The sequence below is a fragment of the Suricata suricatta genome, chromosome 17 (genome assembly GCF_006229205.1).
Source record: "Suricata suricatta isolate VVHF042 chromosome 17, meerkat_22Aug2017_6uvM2_HiC, whole genome shotgun sequence".
Classification (NCBI taxonomy): domain Eukaryota; kingdom Metazoa; phylum Chordata; class Mammalia; order Carnivora; family Herpestidae; genus Suricata; species Suricata suricatta.
This window is the reverse complement of record NC_043716.1, coordinates 15,558,505-15,570,561: the sequence shown is the minus strand read 5'-3', so window position 1 is coordinate 15,570,561 and position 12,057 is coordinate 15,558,505. Positions and strand designations below refer to the sequence as shown.

At 47.6% G+C, this 12,057-nt stretch overlaps 1 protein-coding gene across 1 annotated transcript in view; it reads right to left on the bottom strand.

Moving 5' to 3' along the window:
* Window positions 1-12,057, bottom strand: part of SLC6A4 (solute carrier family 6 member 4) — a 42,974-nt gene that overhangs the window by 6,938 nt on the left and 23,979 nt on the right. The window contains exons 5-13 of the mRNA XM_029929179.1: window positions 11,094-11,313; window positions 9,770-9,908; window positions 9,117-9,251; window positions 8,676-8,779; window positions 7,004-7,131; window positions 5,658-5,770; window positions 4,810-4,941; window positions 3,178-3,277; window positions 1,652-1,752 (exon numbers count right to left, since the gene is read on the bottom strand). Coding sequence (XP_029785039.1) covers window positions 1,652-1,752; window positions 3,178-3,277; window positions 4,810-4,941; window positions 5,658-5,770; window positions 7,004-7,131; window positions 8,676-8,779; window positions 9,117-9,251; window positions 9,770-9,908; window positions 11,094-11,313 — 1,172 coding nt within the window. The remainder of the gene's footprint in view (window positions 1-1,651; window positions 1,753-3,177; window positions 3,278-4,809; window positions 4,942-5,657; window positions 5,771-7,003; window positions 7,132-8,675; window positions 8,780-9,116; window positions 9,252-9,769; window positions 9,909-11,093; window positions 11,314-12,057) is intronic.

Genomic DNA, 12,057 nt, shown 5'->3' with positions numbered 1-12,057 from the left:
TATATATATAAAATCTACGGAAAAGCACCACTGAGCTGATAAGGTAATAAGGAACTACCAGGCCAAGATATAGGGGAACACACCAGAGCTGCTGGGCCCTGAGAATTATCTGTTGCCCCAGACAATAGTTGGCTTTGGTTTTGGGAAACTCCAGAGTCCAGGGGAATGGAAGTCAAGAAGGGATTCTGGGGTAGAGAGAGACACAGGCAGCACCTCAGAGGCAAGAATGAACATACCGTTCATCTTATATGTCATTGTCCAGATGTATGGCTATAAAATACCAAACAAAGGGCTGCCCAGAGAGTCAAAACAGAATACAAAATGGTTTTTTGTTTTGTTTTTGTTTTTAAAGATGGGAAGTAACAGCTATATGCCAAAGGCAGAGCTGTCCCTGAGGCAAAATATTTGGCCCAGACACTCCTACCAAGCTGGAGCCGGATGGAAGGACCAGTCCAACAAACTTTTGGCTCTAAAAGGTTAAAACATTCCCTCCAAAATAAAGTTACAGATAAAAGATAAAAGTTACAGATGAAAGAACTGGAGAGTAATTTGTGCGGACACAGAGTCACTTTAGCCCGCACTACCTCAGAGCACACTGGGGATTGAGTAGGGCGCTTATCCACCTTTGAGCAAGTTACCTCCTTCAGAGGGACACTGGGAGGAAAGCAGAGGCACGTGCTCTGAGGAAGGAGGGAGCCCTGAATGCGTCCTCGCAAGTAGGTAGCTCTGGGAACTGAATATTCTCACCCAGGTCCTTTGGCAGTAAATGAATTCTACTTCTGACTCACGCCCATGCTTGAGGACTTCTGTGGGGGGCATCTTTAACATCTTTAAAAAACTGAATTTCAGGGGCACTGGGTGACTCAGTTAAGCATCTGACTTCGGCTTGGGTCATGATCTCAAGGTTCATGGGTTTGAGCCCTACATCAGGCTCTATGCTGATGGCTCAGGGCCTGGAGCCTTCTCTGGGTTCTGTGTCTCCCTCTCTCTGTGTTCCTTCCCCACTCATATTCTGTCTCTTGCTCTCTTTCTTCTCAAAAATAAATAAACATTAAAAAAAAAAAGAAATGAATACAAAATTATGAGGGCCCCTACCAGGGCCTTCAAGAGCAGCTTAGTAAATTCTTCCCAGATCTTGAATGAGTCTTACTTGTCCTGTGACCTGGCACTCTTTAAGGCTTCAATTTCCTTAAATGTAAAATGGGGTATTAGAATTATTACTACTTCACAGAATTGTTGTAAGGATTAATAGAGCCATGGGTGTAAGTTTAGTACAAAGTCTGGCCTGGCATTTAATGTTCAATAAATGTTATTGATCATTACCATTGAGCTGGGGAATGATACAAAACATGCAGCAGGGAGCGAAGCCCAGACCCTTCTATGGTGTTAGAGGTCCGCAGAGGGGGAAGCGTGGGAGCACAGTGACTGGGAGGGAGCCCCAGAGGGGCTTCTAGAGTGCTGGTCATGTTTTTGTTTCCTTAGCATGGTTTTGGCTACAAAAGTGTGCTCCATTTATAAAATTTCAATGAGATGTACATTTAAGATAGGCACACTTTTTCCTATATCTGTTATACTTCAATAAAATTTACTTTTTATAAGTGTTTGAGTGAATCTTTCTTCAGGGCAGAAGGAGAGGGAAATGACAACTCACCAGGAGAAACAGAGGGCTGATGGCTACCCAGCAGATCTTCCAAAACCATCCGGGGCTGAAGCCAAGCATTTCTTTCACATCACTGCAGAACTGAGTGATGCCTACAACCACCCAAAAGAGAAAAAGATTGACTGAGGAAAGACATGGGCAGTCCTGCCCCTTGATTCTCAGAGACATCAGCAGCTCTGGAATTTCTCCACAGCAGAGCTCAGGGGCACCCATGTGGTCTGAAAGTTGGACAGTGGACTTGTCACAAAACTGCTTTGGAGAGCAAGCAACGTTCTTTCTACACAGAGTAGGAGTGGGAGGAGGGGTGGACGTTTGGGGAGGGGCCTAACCACCCCCCTTGGTGCCCACACTGCTTTTCCAAGATCTCAGCATATATTTAATTGTATTGTCACTGGAGAAAAGAATTTTCTAGAATTGTGAGCCCACTTGACAGAGGCTGACTTCAACCCTTTGCTGGAAACTTCCAAGAGAAAATTTTAATGATGTATTGCCCATCTCCTCTGCCAGATCAAGATCAAGGTTCTTCCATAAAAAGCATGTGACAGTGAGCACTGGGGAGACATCAAGGGGCGGGTGAGGCAACTGCTTCCCTGAGAGACCCAGCAACACCTGGGGGGGCCTCCCGTGCCTCACACTCTCAGAATCACTGAGAAGGTAGGGAGGGCTTCGGTCTTCAAGATTGGGCTCATGTGCTACTCAGAATTTGGGGCCTCCCCTTCTTCATATTATGTGTAACAACAAACAGGCCAAAGTCATTTTGTTACCATAGAAATTAGGGGGAAATTCAAGGCATTTTCAGAATAAAATCATCATTTCTTGATTTTAAAGATGAAGAGCAGTATCTCTGAATCTGGTTTCCTTCATGTCAACTCCTGGGTCATCCCCGCCTCCCTCCCCCCTGCCCCCCGCCATGGTTTCTTGGGACTCATGTTAGCTCACTCCCTGTGCTCCTGCTAGGTTCACCCTTATCAGAATCCATCCCGGGATCAGAGGGGGTTATTTGGGGGTTTCAACAAGGCAGATAATCCAAACAGGAACATTCTCGCCTCTTCCCTGGAAGATAATCTCCTGAACTCTAACTCAGGGCTTTGCAGGGAGCTCTTGCTTGCAAAATTTAAACTGCGGGCCACTCTATAAAACAGTGGGATGTTGTACACTCTGCAGATGCACTTGCCATGCACTAGTTCATGCTCAATTCCTAGAGACAGTATTTGAAGCATCCACTGTGGACCAGCTATATGGAACTGCTTCAGCCTGTCTCTATTGGGTGAACATTTAAACTCAGAACGAAAAACAAAACAAAACAAAACACCCTCCCAAGAGTAAGGGGAATCTGTGGCACAGAGTGTGGAGGAAATGGTGACCTGTTTCTGAAGAAGGCACTCTGCGGAGTCTAGTTTACAGACCCAGTGGGAGGTGTCATACCCTGCCCTGACTTTCTTCAGTAATATCAGCCCTTCTCTACTCTGGTGGCTACAGGCTGGTGTGACCATGACTGGGGGAAGGGAGCATCTTACCATAAAACCAATACACAGCAACTGCTTCTATCAGTACAACGGTGAGCACGGCGGGGCCTGTGGCATATTCTTCCAGCAGCTTCACCACGTATGCCCCTCCCTGGAAATGACATCATGACCCTGAGTACAGGCCCCCTGAGGCACCACCTTCTCTTTATGAAAAAGGCCAAAAGCAGCTTCTTAATTTCGGATAATTCTGGAAAATTCCCACGTTCGACCTAATATGAATATCCCAGAGCCTGCCTCTTGGACCAGTCCTCACTGTGTGGGCCAGATTTCATCCCATCAGATGCCTCTTCCTGTCCTGTGGAGCACTCTCTCCTTGTTTTTTCTCCCACTAACTTTTAAGAGACAAACTAAGGGCTGGCTGGGTGGCTCAGTCAGTTGAGTGTCCAACTTCAGCTCAGGTCATGATCTTACAGCTCGTGGGTTTGAGCCCTGCAATGGGCTCTGTGCTGACAGCTCAGAGTCTGGAGCCTGCTTGGGATTCTGTGGCTCCCTCTCTCTCAATCCCTCCCCTGCTTGTGCTCTCTTAAAAATAAGTAAAAATTTTAAAAAATTAAAAAAAAGCAACAAACCCAAAAGAGTCCCTGGATATTTTTTCAACTTCCTTCACTTTCCTGAATACCTACTGTGTACTCTGCCCTAAAGAATCCTGGTCTCTCAGGGTGCCTGGGTGGCAAGTGACCAACTCTTGATTTTGGCTCAGGTCATGATCTCACAGTTTGTGAACTTGAGCCCCAGGTCACTGCCTCTGACAGTACAGAGCCTACTTGGAATTCTCTCCCTGCCTCATCCCTCCCATGCACTTGTTCTCACTCTCTCTCTCTCAAAATAAGTAAAATTTAAAAAATTTTTTTAAATCTAAAAAAAAAAAAAGAATCTTGGTCCCTGAAGACTGGACCTGGGAGAGTTCACAATATCAGACCCACTGAACACACTGGCCATGGCTTTGTCTTCTATCTTAGCTCACAAATCCTTTGGATCCTCCTCAGGGCCCCACAACCCTGAGAAAGCTCCAGAGGCATTGGGGTCACGGCTTGAAGATTCAGATCTTCAAAATCTGCCTTGAGTTAGGCGGACACAAGCCCAGGATGCCTGTGGGTGCTATCTGATTACATTTAACAGTATGTGCCTCAGCTACAAAAAGAAAAAGAAAAAGAAAGAAAGAAAGAAAGAAAGAAAGAAAGAAAGAAAGAAAGAAAGAAAGAAAGAAAGAGAAAATCACAGGAGAGGGTCTGACTTCCTCACCACTGCAAATTCCCTGGAGGAGACAAGGTGACATGACAAACATGAGATGCCAGCCTTCAGATATTCTGCATATGTGGCCACCATGGCAATAATCCTATGAATGCAGCCCTAAAGACTAGAAGAGCAAATCTTAGTTTTTCTCTAGATACCCTGCCAATCCTGAAATCTAAATTGGGTCTAATGTAAAATGCTAAGACCTCCAGATACCAGGCACAGATTCTACAAACAGATGCTGCCAGAAACAACTTTCCTTCATATCCTTGGTGACATTTTAACAGCAGTGACAACCCCTCTTACTTTGGCCCCAAAGCCGGGGCACCGTGTCGAGTAGAAGGAAGGGAACAGCTTCTCAGGCTCCCAGCTGAGGGCTGTGGTACTCACAAAAGTCAGGGTGACCAGGGATCCGAAGAAGCAGGTGACGACCACACCAAGCACAAACCACTCTCGGCGTCCAGACCAGATGTGTGGAAACTCGTCTATGACAGCTGTGATCACCCCCTCCAAGCCTGCAAACTGAGAGGGACACACAAGCAGTCACAGGGAAGCTCAGGAGAAGTCTGTCACCATCGAGAATGATGAACAGGAGGGAGGGCTGCTGAGCGGCTGGTTGAGCTGCCCGTTCCCCACCCCACACACCAGCCCTCCCTGGAAATACATTACCCAGTTTCACACTCTCATTTAGAACCCAACTTTAATGACATCAAGGAAAGAAAATGTAGCCCCTGGACAGGACTTCTTTATATGATGTCTCTTGGGGGAGACTCTGATTGCACCAGAAAGGCCACCTCAAAGCTAAGACTCATTCCACACTAGGAAGTACAGGGTGCTGAGCCAAATGCGGGGCGGCAGGGCACTGAGACACAAGAGTGACCTTGCTCTTGCCTTTAAATACTGCCATCTGGTTAAGGGACAGTGCCCAGTAATAACAGTTCATGTATGCTGAGCCCTGGCCTCTGCAGACACCTTACCCTCATTCGCCCATTATGACCCCTGAACACACTAGAGAGCTGTGAGCACCAGCAGTGGGGACCGAACAGGGGCTGAGGGAGCCCTGGGAGGGAGCAGCCAAGACCACCTAAGGTGGCTGGGATGGGAAGGAAGGATAGGTGCAGCTCTCCCTTCCTTGTGCTCCTCTTTCTCCGGCCCTCCCCTTCCTCTTGCTCCCCATTCTCCTCTCCCTGTTCCCCTTCCTCCTCCTTAGAGCCAGGTTTCCCTCTCCGTCCACTCACGGTGCTGTCCAGGCCCAGTGTGATCAGCATCAGGAAGAAGATGATGGCAAAGAATGTGGACGCGGGCATGTTGGCTATGGCTTCTGCATATGTGATGAAGAGGAGGCTGGGGCCTGAGATAGAGAAGGAGAGCAGAGGTAGTCCCCGGGACCTGCCCTGCAAAGATGTCTCAGCAGAAAACTCAGCCACACCAAAAATTACAATTCTTTTTGAATGTGTGTTTGTTTATTTTGAGAGAGAGAGAGAGGAAGGGGCAGCGAGGAGGGAGACAGAATCCCAAGCAGGCTCTGAAACATCAGTGCAGAGGCCAATGCGGGGCTCGAACTCACAAACTGCGAGATTGTGACTCGAGATCAAGAGTCAGACACTTAACTGAGCCACCCAGGCGCCCCAACAATTAACAATTCTTGTCACAAGACCTGACATGTGAATTAGGCTTGGACAGGTACCAAACACTTCCACACACTCCACACCATCCCACCTGCCCATGCTGATCCTGGGAGGCAGCCAGGGAATAGTATCCATTTTGGGAAGCATGAGCTCTCAGCTGATGTGGGGTATGGAAACAAACCCAAGAACCTAAGACTAGCAAAACTGCACACAGAAATACATTTCCTCCAGAAAACAACTCAGAGCTTCTTACGAGGCCAGGACAGATAGCTCTAACATTTCACAGCATTTAGCTCTCTCTGATGGCTCTAGCTCCAAAACAGTAGGAGACGTGAAACTGATTTCAGAAGAGTCATAGAAGCTTTGGAATAAGGGCTTCCCGCTATTTTAAAGTCCTTTTTGATAGTGTGAGCGACTTGTCTTCAACTTCTCACGAGCTAGATAGGGGTGCCTTAGTTTGGGGTACAGGGGTGATCAGAGCTCTGCATCAGGCCAAGGACAGAAGCACGCTGGCAGGAGAGCCCAGGATTCCATCCACAAGATCCCATTGCCACTTTTTCAATATCTATCACTCCTCTTCCATGAAAACTTCACAATACAATAGAGTGACTATGTCATCTACCTTTTATTTTTCTGCAAGGGGAAATTCTAAGGATCGTTTGCTTACTAGACTTGTACCCATCACTGGGACCCAAACCCATTGGTTTAAAAAGCCCTCAACCAAGTCATATTTCAAACCTATTGTGTGTTCAAGGCCCCAGAACTGGGTGCCAGGGGAGCTGCCCCATCCCCACCAGGGCAAAGCACACACAAGGCAATAAGTTTCCCTAAAACCTTAGAAATTTTTTAAAGGAACACTCAGAAATAATTTAAATGTTAGATATTTGTAAAGATCCACAGAGCAGCCAAGTAGTTCACCGAAGAGTAAGGAACGTAAATGGAACCCACATTCCCACCTGCATCTTTAGCCACTTCAGACACCTCTTCGTTCCTCATCTCTGCCATATACCCGAGCACCGTGAAGATGACAAATCCGGAGATGAAGCTCGTCATGCAGTTCACCACACTGGTCACCAGGGCGTCTCTGGAGCAGAAAACCCAAGGGAACCTCAGTTCACCAAGTTGAGAGTCTAAAGAGCACCTGTCACCAGCCAAGGCAAGGACGGACGAACAGGCTGAGTTCACAGGGACCTCAGGCCTATTCTGGTGTCCGCTCCGCTCCTCCCGGGCCCAGCCTCTCAGAATGGAAGGTGGCTTGAAGCACAGGCTGCCATTACCACCATGCACGGTGCGGTAGAGCAGCAGGTCAGGACTGGTTTTAAGAGATGGTCCTGCTGTGAACAGGAACAGCACAGACCTCTTGATTTCCAACAAGAATTGCTCGGAAACATGGTCTGGATTGGAGTGGGGGACAAGCCCTCAGATGCAGACTTTTGAAATTATGTGCAAATGAGGTTATAAGACTGTCACAGAGATATCCTGACACTTTAAATGAACAAACATTTTTCTAATGCTTATTTATTTTTGAGAGACCAAGCGCAAGTGGGGGAGGGGCAGAGAGAGAGGGAAACACAGAATCCAAAGTGGGCTCCAGGCTCTGAGCCAGGGCTTGACTTGGGGCTCAAACTCATGAACCATGAGCCGAAGTCAGATGCCACCCAGGGGCCCCAATATCCTGAAACTTTTAAAAGAACACCTATCATACAACTTCAGGCTGGGGTCCCAATGCAATGCTACATTGTTTAGGATATTTTGTGAATTCCTTTTTTAAGAATAAAAGAATGCGTTAATTATCTTATGAACAAGCACAATTAGATTGCTAGACACTGTCAGCAACTAATGTATGGTAGAACATTAAAACAAAAAGTTAACTCTAAAGATGATGAGTGGGGGCTCCTGGGTGGCTCAGTCAGTTGAGGATCTAACTCTTGGTTTTGGCTCAGGTCATGATCTCCTCACAGTTTATGGGATGGAGCCCTGTGTCAGGCTCTGCGCTGATAGTGCAGAGCCTGCTTGGGATTCTCTCCTCCTCTCTCTCTACTCCTCCCTTGCTCACTCTCTCTCTCAAAGAAAGCAAATAAACAATAAAAAGTAAATAAGTAAAGATGATGAGTGATATTGAAATCATAATTGGTACAACACTCACTGTTTCAAAAAAATTTCTGACATGATTTTGCCACAAAAATTATGGCGTTCTGTATCGGCCAACACAGTTCAATCATCACACTTTGGTGACTATGTACATGAGGAAACTATCACATTACAATTTTTGTTCAACACATTAAGTGAAATCTAAATATTTAATATATGTTGCAATTTTTGTAAATATGCTTTGGAATGTCTTAATTTTTTTGATATACAGAGACTCTCACAAAACAAAAGCAGCCTGGGGTGCCTCTCAATCTCTGAATGGCCTGGGTGAGGCTTTGAACTGGGTGGGTGCTCTGGCCATGAGGGAACAGAACTGGGTGGGTGCTCTGGCCACGAGGGAACAGGTCCGGGATCAGTGGCACACCTGAGGCCAGCCAGCCTCAGGCCATTGGTTCGATCCCCTTCCTCCTGGCCAGCAGCTGACTGATGCTCACCCACCTTCAGGCTTTGCTTGGGAGAGGGGCCCAAGATACTCACTGGTAACAGTTGTTGTTGAACTTGTTGTAGCTAGCGAAAGCCAGTAAGACCCCAAAGCCGGGACCAAGAGAGAAGAAGATCTGTGCGGCAGCATCCACCCACACCTGGAAGGCAGCAGAGGCAGGGGTGAGGGCTATGCCCCAGGTCCACACTCTTCCCTCCAGGGGGCTACGTGGAAAGTGAAAACCCAGCTCTCAAAGCTCATGCCAGGGATGGCCACATACCAAGTGCCAACAAATGTGATTTCTCCTCCTAACATTGAGGCATAAACCAATATACCGGCCTCAACTCTACTTCTTATGCTTCTATTTCTGATTTAAAGCACTATTGCAGACTTGCCCTTAAACCGAAATTTCAATAGTTGTCCCTATGGGGGGTGGGGAACTAGCTTCAGTTAGTAAAATGACAGACAGGGGCATATCATTTTTCTCATTCTCTTACCCCTGTCTCCAGGAGTTTCTGCCAGTTGGGTTTCAAGTAGAAGAGAATACCCCTCCAGGCTCCGGGGAGGGTGGCCCCCCTTACCAGCAGGACCGAAAGGATGATGTAAGGGAAGGTGGCTGTCACCCACACGACCTGTAAAGAAAGGGGGTAGAAACACAGGTTTCAAAAACCTCCAAGGAAGGAGATGTACCTCTTCTTTTCTGTGACTATAGAAGGCAGGGTGGGGTTCCAGAAATATCAGGGGCTTTAGAGTCGGACAGAGATCTGATTCACAGCTTGCCAATACTACCACCTCTAAACCCACTTCCTGTCTGTAATATGGGAAAACATTTAGCAAAAGACAATAAAGTAGATAGTGCATATAAAGCACTCATCATGGCCCATCATGGGTTTTCAATAAATTATTGTCACTAGTAATAATTGTGACACCACCAGTGGGTTAAAGGAATTTTTTTAAAAAATCATATAATATGTTCCTGGGATTAACCCATTTCTGGAATTTTTTAAACGTATCTGGTAAAGAGAAACTGAGCATCATAAACCGTGTTTGGGGTTGAAGGAGACAATGTCCCTCTGTCCATGGCTGTCTGGGCTGCTGAGTTCTGAGTCTGAATCCTCTGGGGCCCCTGGGCAACCAGAGTCCTCCTCACCTTGCCAGATGTTTTGACGCCTTTCCAGATGCTGAAGTAGATCACGGTGAAGATCAGCATGATGCAGAGGGTGAGCTGCCAGCTGATGCCCCCCAGGTCCTGAAGCCCCTTGGACCGGTGGACCTGCAGGATGTGGCGCCTAAGGAGAGCGAGAAAGGAAGGGCCATGAACCGGTCTGAGCGGTGAGTTGAGGATGCATCTGTGGAACGTCCAGGGGGCTGTCCGGGGAAGAAACAGACTCGACCCGGATGTGCTGCAAGGACTAAGCCGTCGCTGCTCCTCAGGAAGAGCTGGGTCCGCCGGTCCTGATGGACGGGGCAGTACATTCAGCCCACAGACCCTAGGAGAGCACGCAGCTGCCAAGGCGGACTCCAGGCTGGGGCAGCATCTAGGTGTGGGTATAGGGCCCCTTCCTTACCCCCAGGTTCCAATCTCCTGGGCTGCAGCTGAAATTCCAGCACTGAAGGATACTACCCGCCCCAGGCATTGTCTTCCAAAGGATAGATGCCCCTTGTGAGGTGAACACATGACACCAGGGACCTTGGATGGTTTTAAATGACTGAAGCAACGGGAGGCTCTGATTCCATGGAAGGAAGAAGGGCGGTTTTGACTCGGGGGAGGAAGTCTGTAGTGTGAATGGAGCAATCAGCCTGGCCACGTGGGGGGGGGCTGCCTGGCCTGGCACATCAGGAAGGAGGGGTCAGGGGTGCCTGGGGGGTTCAGTCGGTTAAGGGTCCGACTCCTGGGTTTGGCTCAGATCATGATCTTACAGTGGAGCCCACATTGGGTTTTGCGCTGAGTGTGGATTCTCTCTCTCACTCTCCCTCTGTCCCTCCCCTGTGCTCACTTTCTCTCTTTCTCTCTCTCTCACAATAAATAAACAGGGGTGCCTGGATGGCTCAGTCTGTTGGGTGTCCAACTCTTGATTTTGCCTCAGGTCTCATGGTTTGTGGGTTCAAGCCCTGAGTCAGGCTCTGTGCTGACAGCGTGGAGCCTGTTTGGGATTCTCTATTTCTGTCTCTCGCTGCCCCTACTCCTCTCTCTCTCTTCAAAATAAATATTTAAAAAACTAAATAAACATTAAAAAGAGAGTTTAAGAAAAGAAAAAAGAAAGAAAGGAGGGGGCAGCACAAAGGACCAGATTAGGGAGCACTCAAAGCAGAGTCTGCCACTCCCTCACTTACACTTACTCCCCGCCGCCCTAAGAGCTTCATCCCTCAGAAATCTGTCAGGAAAAAGGTGAAGCTGCCTCCTTCCTATGAAGTCAACCTCCAGGGGCGTGGCCTGCTCTGAACAGACCGCCCCCTCACTTACATGCACTTACGTGTAAAATTCTTCCGCAGGGGACGTTGAGTGGAGCGTCCATGTGATGTTGTCCTCGGAGAAGTAGTTGGTGCAGTTGCCGGTGTTCCATGCGTTCTTGCAGCTGGTCCAGGGCAGCTGGTCCGTGAAGGAGGAGATGAGGTAGTAGAGCGCCCAGGCCATGATGGTGTTGTAGTAGGAGGCGATGTAAAAGGCAATGATGCAGATGGCATACCCGATCCCTGGGAGAGACGGGAGGGAGGTGGAAGTTAAAGGACAGTCCCAGGGTGAGAGACTGCCCCGGTCCCCGGAGGGTTTTGCAGCTCAGGGGAGGGAGGGAGGTGGGGGCGGCCGTTCACTTCGTATCCAAGACTCTGGGAGGTGGCTGAAAGGTGACGATGTGGCAAATTCCTTGGGTGTATTTGCAGGATTACACATTTTAGAAAATATGTGTGTGTGCTGTTAATGCTGTAAACTTTTTTCTATTTTGTTTGCTTTAAAAAATATTTTTATTTCAGTGTAGCTCACACACAACGTTCCATGAGTTCCAGGTGTAGGGCACAGTGATTGGACAAGGCTGAGTGTTATGCTGTGCCCACCTACACGTAGCTGCCGCCTGTCAACACACAACGCTATTACAGCAACATTGCCTGTGTTCCCCATGCTGTGCCTCTTATCCCTGTGACTTATTCATTCTGCAACTGTGTCTCCTACTACCCTTTACCCGTTTTGCCCACCCCTGCACCCCTTTCCTTCTGGCAACCATCAGTTTATTTTCTTTACTTAAAGGTCTCTTAGATTTACTTTTATTTATTTATAAGTTTACTTTTATTTATTTAAGTAAATGTTTGTTTTAGTTTAATTATTTTTTTAAGTTTATTTTTTTAGTAATCTCTATACCCAGTGTGGGGCTCGAATTCATGACCCCCAAATCAAGAGTCACATGTTACACCAGCCAGGCACCTAGGTTTACTTTTTTAATAACA